The 17,870-nt window shown below is 38.3% G+C and overlaps 1 protein-coding gene across 1 annotated transcript in view; it reads left to right on the top strand.

Moving 5' to 3' along the window:
• The window catches only part of LOC126457139 (NADP-dependent malic enzyme-like), a 115,979-nt gene that overhangs the window by 27,079 nt on the left and 71,030 nt on the right, over positions 1–17,870 (top strand). The window contains exons 2-5 of the mRNA XM_050093207.1: positions 2,062–2,220; positions 12,535–12,716; positions 12,809–12,989; positions 15,779–15,907. Of these exons, the coding sequence (XP_049949164.1) occupies positions 2,062–2,220; positions 12,535–12,716; positions 12,809–12,989; positions 15,779–15,907 (651 nt within the window). The remainder of the gene's footprint in view (positions 1–2,061; positions 2,221–12,534; positions 12,717–12,808; positions 12,990–15,778; positions 15,908–17,870) is intronic.

The raw sequence follows: 17,870 nt of genomic DNA on the forward strand, positions 1-17,870 counted from the left end.
AGGGTCGTTGGACTGGTCACTTCTTGCACCTGGTCCTTCCACAGGGATGTGATCACTGTGGCAAGGGGTTGGGAGTGAGAGTAGCTTAGGGATGGACTAGGATGTTGTGTAGTTTGGGTAGGTGACAGAACACCACTTTAGGTGGGGTGGGAGGGATCTTGGGTAGGATGTGGCTCATTTGATAGGATGAGGATAGATAATCAAAGCTCTAATGAAGGGTATGGTTAAGCTGTTCCAGTACAGGATGGTATTGGGTGACAGAGATGTTGTTCCTTTATAAGTGGAACCCTACTTATCACTGTTGATGCCACCTCCCTATTCACCAACATCTGTCACACTCGTGGCCTTCCTGCTACTGAACTCTACCTGCCCCAACATCCCTCAGACTCCAAAGTCACTACCTCATTCCGTATACACCTTACCAATAAAATCCTACACCAAACTACTTTGCCACTGATGTGAAATCCATGGCACAGCCATGGGACCTGCATGGCACCTTCTTTTGCCAAGTTTCTGGGTCATCTAGAGGGAATCTCCCAAACCCTAGTCTGGTTCAGGTTCATTGGTGATATCTCCATGATCTGGACTCAAGGCCAAGACATCCTATCCTCAGTCCTACAGAATCTCAACACCTTTCTCCCATCTGCTTCACTTGGAACTCCTCAAACCAATGTGCCACTTTCTTGGATGTTGACCTCCACCTCTCTAATGGCTCAAGCTGAAGGTCTCTGTAATGTGCTGATGTGGTACCTCTGAATAATTCAGCTTTACTGTGCCATATTCAGCCTTCTGATGACTATTTCACTGTAACTCAGCCACTGGAAAACAAACACAAGACTTCACAAGCACGGCCATTGCCAGGTGCACCCAGTTCTCTACCAATTGCTGCCTCATGGGGCTCCACACATACAGACAGTGTGAGACAACCCTACTTCAATGATCAAACCTAGACTCTGATTGAACCTTCTTACTTTTGGGTGCAGTGTAATCTTATATCTTGTTATCTAGTCGTTACTCTTTATTTTGTTCTTGTCACCAAGGATTAACTCTTTATCCTTCTATAACTGATGTTCCACGATTACTGAATTAATAAATAAAGTGTTGTCCATCACTACAAGTGGCTCATCAACAAGTTTTTCCCCTCTGTGGTCATGGAGATAAAAGTGTCATAAAGGCTTTCAGAGACAGGCACCACCCTTCAAACCTAGCCTGCAAACAGATTTCCTGTGCCATATCCTGACACACTCCCAATCCTCTCCCCCCCCCCAAGAATCATCTACAAAGGAGTGCACCCCTCATCACTCAATACAATATCACCCTGAACTGGAATGAGTGAACAATACTGTTCCTAGCTGGAAAACCAGCTACCACTCTCTGAGCCACTAGCCATCCACCCCAACCCCTCTCCTGCCTCCAACCTTTCACATATCATTGCCTGAGTAATACAACTGTGTTATCATGCTAATCCACAACCTATTTAATGGAACAACCTGAATAAAAATAAATTACTGTCAACCATAATCACACATAACCTCCATTCTGAGTGTGAAAATTGCTTTGATTGTACTATGCACTTACGTAAATTTACATTTAGGTGTATGCAGGTGTAATGTTCATTCCAGATGTAATGTTATTGTTAAGTAAGCACAGTAAAATGCTCTGGTTTTCACTGTAGGATAAAGACAGTGCCAAACATAGAAACATTATAGATAGAACTGAATAGACAAGAAAAGCTTGATAGTTCACAACATGCCTGGTGGAAAGGTCTCCTATGGTTGCAAAGTACAGAAAACGGAAAGTGTACCCTTATACAGACATTTGTTATGAGCATCTAAGAAATGAAACAAAACAAATCATATAATTGATTTTGAGAAAAATTATCTACAGTACTCAGTTACAGTGGCGACTTGTTTGAAGGTAGATATAAACCAAAAACTCAGATTTTTAACTTGTAACTGAAATTATACTTTAAATTCCATCACATTTTCTGATACATTCACCACATCACAGAAGCTAAACATGACTAACTCAACATCATTAAACCATTTTAAATATTTCCAGGGTATGGCTTTTGAATTGATGGAAAGACAACTGCTAGGAATCCATGGTCTGCTGCCTCCACGCATCAAAACCCATGATGAGCAAATGGCTCTGTGCATGCTTAATGTGGAGCAGTGCACTGATGACCTGAGCAAGTACAGATACTTAATGGGACTTCAGGTAAGCAGTCTAGATAATACCTTTTGTATTCACTGTTGATGATATTATAATTATGTAGTGTAATTTATTGTATCTATTGAGCAGTATTATATATTTACTATATTTATAAACCTAAATATGTCAGAAGTAATACCATTTTTTTGAAGATTCTAAGAAATGCAAAACTGGCAGCATAAAGGAAACAATTTTCACTTCTTGAATCGAAGGTAGTGGCCTAATCTTCCAAACTTGATAGAATATCAGAAAAATGATTTTCGCTTTGCTGTTTCTCCATAAACCGTCTTGTGAATGAAAATAAATTGAAACAGAAATCACAGTTCAAACCTATCAGATTTTATCAACTAATACTAAGAGCTAAGTATACTAAAGTTAGTAGATCCTTAGGCATTTTTATTTCTCATTATTTCCAAGTACCCATTTGTGACATAAATTCAGGACTTGTCTTCCATCATGTAGTCTGGCAATGTGTGTCCATAACAAATCATCATATAAACTTTTTATTTTCTCAGTTAGATGTGGTTTATATGTCAGTGACTTCAAGCAGGCCAACGTTCACCAGAAATCATGGCTACATATATGAAAATTTTGGAGAGAAAATATCTTTCCACATTTATTTTTCAAGAACACAATATAAATACTATAGAAAAAAGTATATTTTTGTTTTAGAGTGGTTATGAGTTCATTTAACTTAATTTACAGCTTGAGGCAAATATTAGCAAAATAAAAAATAATAGATTTACAAAAATAAGGAACTGTAGTCTACACTGAATATCACAATGGATGTATGTTCATACCAACTCTTGTGTGTCTGTCACCAACTGAAGGAAAAATTATTTGTATTTTGACATACTTTCTGGAAACACAAGTTTCTGTGACATATGCGACATGGTTGAACAAAATTTCTTGGAACTTTGTGTTTCAGAAATATTTACATTGCCAATGCTGGGTGTGACAGATTTGGCATTCGCCATTTGTCGATCATGCTTGTCGGCAAGAGCCTTGGAAAGCTGTGAAGAACCACAAACATGAGTCTTGTGGTTGTTGGCAGTTAGGCACTAATTGGAATAGTAACCAGCTGCATCTAAACTGTTGTTCTTCAAAAGAGCAAGGAGAAATGCACATCCTTGTATGAGAGCAAAAATACACTCATTACCATCGCCAGTCTGTAGTTTGTTTGTAGGCACTGCAGCACTTGCTGCAGCAGGTGTTGTCTTTGAGCAGTTGTGAAACAGTCTTTTGGTCATTGTTTCTTTGAGCTGTTACTTGGGAGCACTCATGTCTTACTGCATTGCATGGATTTGTTCTGCTAGCAGAAGCTGGTACCCTCTTGCTGCATCCAGTGAAGCTAACATATTATTGTCATTACAGATTAGAGAAGCCACACATTGTCATCAATATTTAAGGCGAAGACAAGTTATCACTGCTAATAGAAATTATTGTGCCTTTAACTGCAAATGGGAGTTTATTAAATCACACATGTTGTAGGGTTGCATCTGAACCTTCAGCTTTTGCAACCAATGTTTGAAGGTGACACCAAAATTCTAATGGGTATCTGTCACCAATATAACTCTTGTTGAATATGTAGGTGTCTTGATTTCCAAACACAGCAAAGCACTTGCTCTTTCAGAAGTTCGTATTTGCACATACTGAGTGTGCCTCAAATAATGTCTGACAGTAAAAATAGAGTTTGAGCATCCAAAGCACCAGTGGTGAGTACAAATTGAAAAATGAGAGCTCCAGCACTTTAAACCATAGATTTGACTGCTGGAATTATGATTTTTCTATGCAGTGTGGAAGGTACAATGTTGAAATGTTTGTGAGTTGCATATTACCGAAAATTCCAGCAAATGTCTGTAAGTTAGAAGGACATGAGAACTAAGATTAATTGTTCTACATTGTGACATTTTAATAATTGTTCCAGCAAGATGGTGTTTTGTGTACCCGGCACTGTAAATTCACATTTGGCTAGTTCTTGTGATCCACAACTTTCTGCAGAGTCACCACTTGAGGGAAATGTTGATTCACAACAATAACAGCAGTACCTACATGTTAGTACTGAAATATTTCAGTTTATTATTGCACATTTGCAGACGCATATGGTACAAGACATTACAAATGTATCAACCACAAGGAAGTAAAGCGAAAGACAGGAAGACAGAGACACTAGTACAAAAGATATTACACACTATATTCCTTCAGTTATTGTCTTTAGTTATCAATTAATTGTGTCACAGGATTTAGGTTAGCACCTCACTTTTGTAGAGCAGAAATGGAGAAAGGAATACTTGTCACATTCATGAGGAATTATCCTAAAGCTGATAAATTTTGGTCAGAGCAGCATGTTGAAGCATAAGCAACAGGAGTAATATTTTATAATACAGTAAAGCTTGCTCAAATCGGCACATGTATAATTCAGAAATCTGCCCAAACCATACAAGTATTTCAGTCCCAATGCATTCAATGCACTTTTATATGCTGATTTTTTGTGTAAAGCGGAACGTGCCCAACTTGGAAACGGAGTGCTAATCTTAGAACATACTTAATAATTCATTGTATAATGTGGAAAAGAGCCTATACAGTACTACTGTATTGCAGTTCATTAGTTATTCATGATTCTACAAGGACATTACTTTTAACAACACTATTAAGTGGCACAAAACCAAGAAAAGAGGTCCAGCACAGTGCAGCGCTGCTGGTGTGGATAAGATTTAGGACAAATGGATGAAAGGGAACAGGCAGATGAAAAGAAAGGCAAAGAAGACCGGAAATAAAGAAATTAACGAAATATCGTGGGAATGGTTTGTAAGTGCGTCGGCAAAAACCTTACCTTTATCTGGACCCATGTTGCAGAGTGAGGCTCTGAAAGTTGCTAAAGAGCTTGGAATTATGGATGAAAGCATCCACAGGATGGCTGGTCAGTTTCAAATCTAGCAGAACATCATGTGGAGTGAGGTGTGTGGGAAAGCTAAGGATGTGCAGGAAAGTGTGACAACAGAATGGAAGACACTACTGTCCAACTTAATTGTGAATTATGACCAGAAAGACGTTTTCAATACTGATGAAATGGGACTGTTTTATTGTGTGCTGCCTTCAAAATCACTTGCATTTAGAGATGAAAAGTGGACCGACTGAAAAATGTCCAAGGAAAGACTCACTGTACTGCTGTGTGGAAACATGTTAGGTGAAATTGAGAAGCCACTGGCGATTTCAAAGGAGGCAAAACAGCATTATTTCAAATATATAGATGTCTATAAGCTTCCAGTCACATTGCAAAGCTATAAAGAAGCATGGATAGTGAGTGTCTTATGAAAGAATGGCTGGGTTCGTTCAATGCCAAAATGAAAAAAGGAAATCACCAAGTTCTCCTTTTCCTAGACAATGCAACCTGCCACTCAAAATTAACGTTATCAAACGTGAAATTGGCTTGTTTGCCTCCAGATTCAACCAGCCCCACACAACCTATGGACCAGCAGGTTATTTACACATTCAAGTGTCATTATAGCTGATTACTGATGCAATCTCTTATTCTTAGTGTCGAAGAAGCTGAAAGTGCATTTGCTCTTGTACTGTCAGTTTCTGTACTGGATGCAGTAAATTGGATTGGCTTGGCAGTAAAGGAAATAAAACCAGAAACTATCACCCAGTGCTTCAACAAAGCAAGTTTTGGGGGTCAAGAAAAGATGTTTCTGTGGCCACCAAAGTTCAAGAAAATGCAGTAGCCATTGGTGAATTCATGAAAATGCAAGACGTTTCATGTAGTGCATATGATTACATTCTAAGTGATGACTTTCTGTCAACTCACTCCACTTTCACTTCAGCAACAGATTTAATAGAAATCCACAAAACAGAGAATGATGGAGAAGAAACAAAGGAGGGAAAAGAGGAGCAAAATGATGTCCCTAGAAAAATTAATATGCCTGAAGAACTTTTTGGAACTATTGTATGGTACAAAAAAATTGCCTAGAAAAAACAGTTTTGAACAGAAAATTAAAACAAGTGTCCCTCCTTGTTATGTGGCAAAAAAAGTGAAATGTAAAGCAAATAAACATGGAAATAATATGTATGTACATACAATAATATACAAATTTAAAATTTGAGTAAAATATAGAAATGCCTTGTTATTTATCAAATAGTGTAATAGTCCAGTGTTGTATTGTCCAATATACAGTAAATGAACATCTACGATGCTGAAGTGAAGGTACATAAATACAGTATATGCATAATTAAAATTGTTTACTGTACTTTTGTTCATGATACCTGACAAATTTTACATGTCCCAGTGAGTTTTGTGTAATGTGGAAACCTGGCCAATTTGGAAAATTATTTTAGTCTCAAGCAATTCGTTTTTGAGCAAGTTTTACTATACGTTTCATGATAGGTAACTGTAACTGAAAACAAGAAAAAAAGTTTCTGTTGATTTTATTGTAGATTTTCTAAAAAAAACTCTTCCTATAAGGTCAGTAACATTATCATTCAACTTTCCAACTAGGGTAGTTAATTGTTCAAAAACAGCCATTAATTATATCTATATAGAAAGATCTAATGAACAGAATTATATTACAAAACAACTCAATGGACTCTCAGATCATGACATTCAGTTCCTTTTGTTGAATGTTAATACTGATTGGGATATAAAATCTACTAAGCCTGTGTTCAAGAGTAAGCCAAAAGTTGATTCTTTTAGGAAGCTACTCAAAGACATGAGCTGGAGTGATACTGTGCTCATGAATGAAAACTACCACACTTTTATTCATAAAGTCCTTACCTCATTTGAAAGTTCTTTCCTACAAAAGTAACCAACATTGGAGCATAATCTGTGAAAAGCCATAAATGACTCAAGAAATAAAAGTTATCTTGTAAGACATACAGGAAACTGAACCTGTCAATCAGAAACACCTCTGATGATGATACTATATCTCATTACAAGACATACTGCAAAATAGTGAAGAGAGCAGGTGTAATACAGACATCAGATCAAATACGTTACAAGAAAAGACAAGAAAAGTGTAGCTACAACAGGTAACAAGATGAAAGCTATACGGGATATATTGAAAGAGGAGAGTGGCAGAACCAGAGATAAAGAGAAGTAGACACAGTTGAGAGTAAATGATACACTGATAACAGATGTGTGCAGTATTGCAAAACTTTTTAACAAGCATTTAATAGCTGTTACTAAAAACATGAGGTTTTATGTTAAGCAGATGCTACTGTGGAATATCTCAGACCAGCCTTTACAAACAACTACAGTAATATGAATATGGCCCATGCTGCACCTGTAGAAGTAAAGGCCACCACAAGGTCTTTAAAATAAAAATTTCTTGTAGTTATGATAATATATCACCAAAGTTAATAAAGAGTGTTCTTCTGGATTTAGTAACATATTAAGTTATTTGCGTAATCAACAACAATATAGAAAAGATAGCCAGGACTTTTCATTGTTCATTTTTTCTCAGTGGTTGAAATACACTGAAGTTAAGCCTTTGTATAAGAAAAGAAAAAATATGGACAAATATCAATCCAGTTTCACTTTTTCCAGAATTCCTAAAAATTTTAGAAAAAGTAACATACAGTTGGCTTTTTAACCATCTGACTATAAATAATAATCTGACTGGGCAGATAGGCTCTTACCTTTAGGTTATCTGGTTTACAAATCTTGTCTGGTGCAGTCCCCAACAATCATTCTTTCCTTCTTATCCTGTCCAGTAAGTCCCCCTTAACCTGGGGTTCTAGATGACTTTTCCAATTTGTCCCCATTACCTAAACCTCAACAGCCTTTTTCTTTCACCACTCTTCCTTCCCCTTCAACACTTCTGTCAAAAGTCAGCACATTTTAATACCTTCATATGTGTGTTCTCCTGGTGCCACTTGGTGAATATATGTTTTATCCATCCAATTACATTATATTTTCAAAAAGTGATTACTTTCATTGATTACAAATATGACAAAGTCAAAGACACAGTTTGGATATATGGGTTTGTATATTGAGAAGTTTACTTATACATACAGCAAGAATGTACTTGTAACCGGCAATACATAAACCAACAGCTATAGTTTCTTCACTCATTTGTTCCAGAGGCAACCAGTTTTGGCATTCCATTATGCCATAATGATGGCATGGCATGTCAATCACAATATCCTTTTAAGTTAATTAGAATATTATGATTTAACTAGAAAAGCTGTAAGTGGTTCAGATTGTGTCTCTCTAACAGGAAAAAAGGGATCAAAAAGAAAAAAGCCCTGTTTTAAGCTACCAACCATCATCTAATTGGGAACTAATTGCATTTGGTGTTCCACACTATTCCATCTTAGGGCCCTAACATTTTCTGGTGTTTAACAATAACTTTCATCACTAACATTACCATATGCCAAGTTTGTTATGTTTGCAGATGATACAAACAATGCAATAAAGACCAAATCATATACAGTTTTGAAATGATAGGTTAATGAGATTTTCATGGATATTAATAAATGGTTCCTAGCCAATTCCCTGTCACTAAAATAAATAAATAAAACTATATGCAGTTCAGTACTTGTAAGGACCATACCATAGAACTGCATTCTGTAATGACATATAGGTTTTTTTTCCTGACTATACATCAAATCATGCTAACATGTAACACAAATTATTTGTGCCGTGAACTCAAGAATCCCCTGCAAACATCCATTCAAGGAACTGGAGAGACTGCCTACTGCCTCTGAAGATATTTATTCCTTAAAGAAATTTATTGTGAAGAATATATCTCTTTTTTGAACCAACACCCCAGTGCATTGAGTTAATGCTAGAAATAAGATTAAACAAACCTGTGACCCTTCCTGCTGCCCTTCTCTATATATGTCCAATATCCCCTCTTAGGCCTGTCTGGTATGGGTCTCACACACTTGAGCAATATTTTAGAATTGGTTGCATGAATGATTTGTAAGCAATCTCCTTTGTAGATTAATTACACTTTCCCAGCATTCTATCAGTAAACTGATGTCTACCACCTGTTTTACCCATGACTGAACCTATATGATCATTCCATTTACATATCCACAATGTGTTACACACCGGTATTTGTATGAGTTGTCTACCACCTGTTTTACCCATGACTGAACCTATATGATCATTCCATTTACATATCCACAATGTGTTACACACCGGTATTTGTATGAGTTGGTCAATTCCAACAGTGACTCATTGATATTATAGTATAGTCATGGGACCCTTTTTTTTTTTTTTTTTTTTTTTTTTTTGAAATGCAAAATTTTACGTTTCTAAACAATTAAAGCAAGTTGCCAGTCTTTGCACCACTTTGAAATCTTACCAAGGTTGGACCGAATATTTATACCACTTCTTTCAGATAGTACTTCATTATAGATAACTGCATCATCTGCAAAAAGCATGATTTTATTATTAATAGTGTCTGTGAGATCATTAATATACTATATGAACAGCAAGGGTCCCAACACACTTCTCTGGGGCATTACTTTAACATCAGATGATGGCTCTCTATCCAAGATAATATGTTGCATCCTTCCTACCAAAAAGTCCTCAATCCAGTCACAAATTTCACTTGATACCAGTGTGCTTTGATCATCTTAACATATACAGCCATATTTCTGTCCCATTCACCCAGCAACCCATCAGACTTATGTCATTATGCCAGAGTCCACAATGTGTATCTGCCTCAGCTGCTGTAAGAAGTCCTTTGAGTTCTGAATGTGGTGCACACATTTGCCCGCATGTGGTGTCAGCATCTTCTTTAGGTATTTTTCAGCAGGATATTGCTAACAATAGATCGAATGACCAGTTTCGATGTGATCTCTCTCTTCATACAAGTACCACAGAACGACTCACTCGATCTTATTGGAGAGAGGTTCGATGGAGCTCTCCTCGACTTATTCAGGTATGTTCTAACCTCAACGTACTTCCTACAAGGGAGTCAATTTTATGAGCAAACGGAAGGGGTGGATTGCCCTCTATCACCAGTGGTTGCGAACCTATTCATGGAAAGATTTTAAGAGGAGGCCCTTACATCAGCCACATATCAACCCAAGTGCTTTTTTCTTAGATATGTGGATGATAACTTTGTCATTTCACCCCATGGCAGGGAGAAGCTAGATGATTTTTTGGAACATCCGAATTCACACCACCCAAATATAACATTCACAGTGGAACTGGAGAAGGATGGACAACTGCCATTCCTCGATGTATTAGTCAAGAGAAAGGCTGATGGCACATTTGGGCACAGTGTGTACCGCAAACCAACGCACACTAACTTACACCTGCAAGCCAACAGCTGTCACCATCCAACACAGAAGAAAGGAGTGCTAAAAACTCTAGTCCACAGAGCATGTACTCTGTGGGACCCTGACAGTTTGGCGATAGAAGTAGAACACTTACAGTCAGTGTTCAGCAAGAATAGATTCTCATCCAGAGACATCCAGAAGACCCTTCAACCTGCCAGTCAACCACAGGATCCAGAAGAAGAACCAGGAGAGGTGAAGAGGGTGGCATACTTGCCATATGCTGGACCAATTTATGCTAAGATCAGCAGAATCTCATGAAACATGACATCAAGATCATATTTCTCCCACCCATTAAGATTGGGATAATGTTGGGCAATGTAAAGGATGAGCTGAGGTTACAGAAGCCAGGTATTTACAACATACCATGTGAGTGTGGGATATCATACATCGGCCAGACCACCAGGGCTGTGGACATCATGTGTAAAGAATATCAGAGGCACACCAAACTCAGACAGGCAACCAAATCAGCCATAGCAGAACACTGTCTAGAGCTCGGCCACTCAATGAACTACAACAACACCAAGATTGTCACACAGACCCCTAGAAATTGGGACAGTGCAATAAAAGAGTCCACTGAGATCAAGATCACAGAGAATCTCATCAACCATGACAGCTCAGCATGGCCTGGGATCTGGCTCTTGAACTTCTGAAAACTCAAAGCAAAACACATCGAGATTTCACAAGAAACAGGAGTGGGGACCTAGAAAACAGCCACAAAACAGAGCACCAGACACTACACATTTGTCCTGACACTCCTGAGATGATGACCATGATGCTAGAAGACATCCAAGTCAGGCGTGGACGTTGGTTGGCACACCAATGATCAGAAATGGAACTCTCGATGTGGCGTGGACTGATTATGGAATGCCCAGCAAGAGACAGAAGTGGAAACCGAGGAAACAGCAAAGAGACAGAACACCCGACATTACAGACCAGTTTTGACAGACCTCAGATGATCGCCACAATCCCAGAGGATGTCCACACCAGGTGCAGAAAGCGTTTGGAACACAAGTGACCAGAGGAGAGCACAGGAGCTGAGCCTGGTGTGCGCGGACCACAAACAAAATGCTCGATGTGGCGCAGACCAGTTACGAAGTGCCCAGCAAGAAACAGAAGTGGAGACAAAGGAAACAGGCAGGATACAGAGCACCAGACACTACAGATGATGACTGTGACCCCAGAGAGTGGCTGAGCCAGGCACGGACAGCAGTGGTAACACCAGTGACCAGAGAGGACCCTGGAAGCTGCATCTGGCAGGCGCAGACCTGAGGAGGAACACCTGATGCGGCACGGACCAACTAGGGAATACCCAGCACCTTACAGGCATAAATACTGGACTTGATCCGCCCAAGGACCGTTCTTGGGCAGCACCTGAAGAAGACAGCAAGATACACCATCGAAATACTGTGCGCAAGCGATGCAAACATCCAGCAGAAGTCCTGTTTTTTCAAAATGTCAACAGATCACCGAGAAAGCTTATTTATTACTTCATTGCTATTTGTCTTTGCACAACTCAGATGAAAATTGGCAAATACTGGTTCAGTGAATTGGGAGTTTTGGTGGAGAATTGGGATTAAAATACTGTCTAGCCACTAGGCTTTTTGTAACACACAGCTTTTTTTGGTGAATGCTAACAGTTTCTCTTCACTGTAATATTGCTTGCAGAAAGTAGATATCTCCTTCTCTCATCTCATACTATTACAGTTAATGTTAAAATTACTGGTATCACCTTTTTGTATGTGGTACCAAATGACTCAGCTATCTTTTGTGAAAATAAGTTGTATTCTCAAAGGAGTATGGATAAAAATATTTTTAAAACTGAAAGGTGATCTAATCCTCAATGTGCAGAATTATTTGGGTGTAGTGAGATACCACCGGTAGAAAGGTGTCAAAAATTAAGCATTCACATCACATCAAATCATCCCTGCACATGTTTGCATAAATTTCATGCATATTAATGAAGAACTAATGGAGGGCTTATATTTTTGTACTGCTTGTAAATAATGTGGCTGTGTTTGTCAACAGGACAGCAATGAGAAGCTTTTCTATCATTTATTATCTGATAATGTGCAGTCCCTATTGCCTATAGTCTATACACCAACTGTTGGACTAGCTTGTCAGAATTATGGTCTAATTTATATGAGACCACGAGGACTGTTTATAACAATTCATGACAAAGGACATGTGTATGAAATACTCAAAAACTGGTAAGTATAATTATTCCATAATGAATTTCAGTTAATGGAAAATTTGTATATGTCCTTTTTGAGTTATTGTTAAGTTCACATTTTTTCCTTAGGCCTGAATCTTCTGTTAGAGCCATAGTAGTTACAGATGGAGAAAGGATCTTAGGTCTTGGTGATCTTGGTGCTTATGGTATGGGAATCCCTGTTGGAAAATTGGCTCTTTACACAGCCTTAGCGGGCATTAAACCCTACCAGTGCTTGCCTGTAACACTGGATGTTGGCACCAATACACAGGTAACTTATTTACCAAGACTGTCTGAGGAACTTTAACACTACAACAGTTAAATATACTGTAACTGTTACTTGAATGTAAACTGAATTTTGACAGATTTTCGTTTTTGGGTGCCTTAATTATTTCATACAGTTTGGCAGTAACTATTTCTATAGATTAACAGTTTATAGCTTCCAGCCCTGTGGCTGGACAGCTATTACCTCTTAACTGAAATTTAACCACTTATTGTCACAATGAAGTTAAATGAAATGTTTCTAGCTGAATAAGTGAGGAATGGCTGTGAACATTTCTGGTTAACATCCCTAAACAAATAGGGGTGCACATTATGTAATTCTGATCAAAAGGCAGTGATTATTTGAGAAAAGATTCTTATACACTTTTATTAGATCATGTGCTCAATTCCAAGGCAATTTACTAAAATTTATTCAGCCATGAAGTAGGCAATGACTTCATTTATATGTTTCCGACTTCAAGTAAAATTACAAGCCACAGTTACTGACTGATATCTATTTCATGTGCACTCTAAACTCAAACTAAAACCATTTACTTATTAACTATAGCACATTCAATTTACAAATACATTATCTGTTATTCTGGGTGTTGACAAGCACCATGGTGTGAATGAACAAATTTGGGAAGTCTGTGACTGATACTTTTCTGTGAAGTGCATACAGAGTTTTTGGTTTTTAGTTTTAACTGAAACTGCAGTAAACATTACAGCAAGCCTTGCTGTAGTGGAGCTGTGCACATATGCTCTTATATAAATACAGTGTTTTAACTGGTTGCGAATTTCTTCTAATGAGACTCAAACAATTGAATCCACCCTTGACAATTTTTGTTATAACCAAAATCATCAAGGACGCAAATACCTGCTGTGATATCCTGCTGTGAATGGTATTTTGTTATATCCATTTGAGACCTCTGGCATAAACTGATGGGCTACAACATTATGACAACCTGGTTAACAGCTTTTGGTCCACCTTTGGAATGCAGTACAGCAGAGATCTGCATGGCTTGAATTCTATAAGTCCTTGGTAGATTTCTGGAGGTATGTCTAATGTCAGGTGTCTAATCATACGTTATGCAATTCCCATAAATTACAGGCCGATAGTTTGTGGTAAGAGGGTGGATATGTAATAGCACCCAGGATGTGTTCCATTGGGTTAAGACCACATGAACTTGATTACCATGACATCTTGCTCCTCAGACCACACGATTCTGGTCCTGTGAGAACAGCTGAAAGGCGCCACAATGATAGAGGAAGATATTAAGCATGAAGTGGCACAGGTAGTCCACAACCATGTTCACATAGTCCACAGCTATCAAGGCGCCTTCAGTTACTGCCACATTATCTCTTGTTCCCTATAGCATAATACTGTCCCCAGCAGCCTGCATCCATGTCAAGGTGCACATTTTGAGTAGCCATTCACCTGGATGATGGCATAGCTGGATAAGACATTCAACCTGCTGTAACAAGAAACATGATTCATCTGAGACTTTTCCACTGATCCACAATCCAATCTCAGTGATCCAGGGCCCACTGCAATCATAATTTATGATGACATTAGGTCAATATGGGAAATTGTGGTGGTTTTCTGCAAGTGAACCTCATGCATGCTGAATTGTGTGTTCCAAAACACTTGTGCCTTCACTAGCATTGTACTACATCAGATCTGCCACCGATAACCAACAATCCTGCTTTAATACATGATTCCAATACAACACTGTTACACCACAAGGTGCATGATTAGCCATGTGCTTGTCTGATAGCACTTCTTTAATGTAACTGAATGCAACTCTTTCTAGTGCCATATTTGAAGTTACATGACAACAGAGACCAAAAAGTGGCATACAACTTGTCTGCTCAACAAGGTCGTATTCAGTTACATTAAAGGAGTGTCATCAGATAGGTGCTTGGTTAGCCCTGCTGCATATGTCACTACAGCTGCTGCACTGGAATTCCACCTGGACTGGGCACTGTCTCTGATGAGGTGTGGGTGTTCAACATCCTGTCACCTGCTCATGGTTTGGCTGTTCTTCTACCACTTTCCATAGATGCTCAGGATGGCTGCATCTAATGGTCAACCAGCTTCACCATTTCCAGGATGCTCTTCTCTGGTGCCAGATCATAACAACCTTGTCAGAGTCACTTATGTCATTAGATATTGTTATTTGCAATCAGTATCATCACTAGAATGTTCTCTGTGTGTCTCTTCTCTGCTTATATACTTTTCTTATTATGTCATATACTTGCAGTGCCACCAGGAAGCATACAATTTTGTGGTGGGCAGTAGTCATTATGTTCTTGGTTATCCCTAATGTTAGAACAAATTGTGGCCTTATCAAATGAACTAATTGCAAGAGACTGTCAGAATAAAAACCAGCAATTACACAGAAAATAGCTAACATTTTAGGGTCACTGGATTTTATGGAAACAGCAGTGATTTTTATGGAAGGATACAATTTTGTAATGTGACCCACTGTCTGATCACCAATGCAAATCATAATAATGTTCTGTGTAATTGCTACAAAGCAATGTACCAGAGGTTTCTCAGTCACCATTTACTGCATTTCCCTGTCACAGACAAAACAAATCAAACTAATAATGACTGACACAGCAATTATTTTTGCCATTTTAGTTTGCTCACAGCCATAACGAATATCTATCTTCATTTACAACTCAAATAAAACAATATTTTGTGTAAGACAAAAAATATTTTTCTTATTTTTGTTGAAGGCAAATGACAAACTTGAATCTATCTTTTCATTCTTGTTTTGCCCTTTATTACAGAAACTGCTTGATGACCCTCTCTACATTGGACTAAGGCAAAAGCGAGTAAGAGGAGACCAATATTCTGACTTTGTTGACGAATTTATGCAAGCAGTGGTAAAGAGATATGGTCAAAATACTCTTATACAGGTAACATAATATCTCTGTTCTAATTATCCAAAATTAACTAATTACCAAAACAAATTCCCACTATGTTCATTTATGAAACTTCTTTGAGATGAACCTACTAATGCAACTACACATCTGCAAATAAGAATTAAGTCCATCATTTGTCACATATACTTCAGAATTTTTGTAATAATAAAATAAATAAACATCATATATGATTAGGGACGTAGGGAAAATTGTTCTCATCTCTATGACTTCGTCACTGAAGAAGCAAAGCCACAAAATTCTGTTTGCTTTGTTATTTTAACATGTTTTTTGTTATGAATGAATTACAAAATCCAAAATCCAAAAAGATTGTCAAAATGACAGTTTTCTGTTGGATTGTTTACTGGTATTTTAAAACATAAAAATACTGAGTAAAATAAAATTTGCTTATCTGCTGATGCTGGAGCACTTTGAAAGCCTCTTCTTTCTTTCTTTTTATGTCCAAAAATCGTTAGCTTTTTGCAGACTTTCATCCTAATACTGAACAATATCACTGGGACATTTATGTAATTTCCTTATATCTTGAAGAGTATACTGTAATGGGGGAAACCCAGCATTCCAAAACATGCTTCATGTCTTAAACCTGATCCCTCTCAGGAAGGACATAGTCCCCAGTCGTTTGGCTACATCTTATTAGATTGGCCTTCTCTACTGGCTGCTTGTAACTAATTGAGCTACTTTTTGCATTGTTGAAGTGTGTGTTGTTTTGTATAGCTTTGTGTAACATAAACTTCATGCAGTGAACTATTATGTGATAAACTGAATTAAGGATAACAGCTATTTTCTTGATGTAGGCAGATTCATTACAGAGAGAGCAGGCTGCATAGATGAGAGACCTGTCTAAGACAACTCCAAGATACCTGGTTGTATATGTAACAGCTGGAATTCCACAGACACATTACATTTTTTATCCCAGTCTTGAGTGTAAGGAAGAAAGGAAAATAAGAGTTTATAGCCTTCTCAATGGTGAGATAATTAGGGACAAACTTGAATTGGAGAAGGATATGGAAGGAAATGTGATGTTCTTTCACAGTTACTATCCTGACAATCACCTTAAGCGATTTATAGAAATCACAGAAAACCTAAACCACTCTTCTGGTTTTTCCATTTTCCTTTTTTGCCATCAAACCAAACATAGAAGATCTGTTAGGAACCAAGGAGTGAATTATTCAGAGCGAATGGTAATCCAGGGAGGATTAATATACAAACATCAAAAAAAGTTTTGCATCAACCCAGTTCCCAGAACTCCTGAAGATACATGCTGACTGTGGATATTGTATCACAAACACAGTCCCTTTGACTGTTCAGAGATGTCACTAAATCTGCCGAAAGATGTAAACAGCCATGCATGAGTAGCACCTATTAGACGGAGGGGATCTGACAGCTGATCAGTTCCAGTCACTCCCCCAGGAAGGAGGTACACAGCTTGTGTTCTCCATAGTTCAACCATACCTAAACAGTCAATGCTGCAGTTTGATTGTGTCTGCCAGGAAGGACTCTCAACAAGAGAAGTGTCCAGGCATCTTGGAGTGAACCAAAGCAATGTTGTTCGGACATGGAAGAGATACATAGAGACAGGAACAGTCGATGACATGCCTGGCTCAGGCCGCCCAAGGGTTACTTCTGCAGTGGATGACCACTACCTATGGTTTATGGCTCAGAGGAACCCTGACAGCAATGCTAGCATGTTGAATAATGGTTTTCGTGCAGCTACAGGACATGAGTTACGAGTCCAACTGTGTGCAATAGGCTACATGATGCACATCTTCACTCATGACATCCATGGCGAGGTCCACCTTTACAACCACAACACCATGCAGTGTGGTACAGATGGGCCCAACAACATGCCGAATGGGCCACTCAGGACTGGCATCACATTCTCTTCACTGATGAGTGTCGCATATGCCTTCAAGCAGACAATCATTGGAGACATGTTTGG

The sequence above is a fragment of the Schistocerca serialis genome, chromosome 2 (genome assembly GCF_023864345.2).
Source record: "Schistocerca serialis cubense isolate TAMUIC-IGC-003099 chromosome 2, iqSchSeri2.2, whole genome shotgun sequence".
NCBI classification, from domain to species: domain Eukaryota; kingdom Metazoa; phylum Arthropoda; class Insecta; order Orthoptera; family Acrididae; genus Schistocerca; species Schistocerca serialis.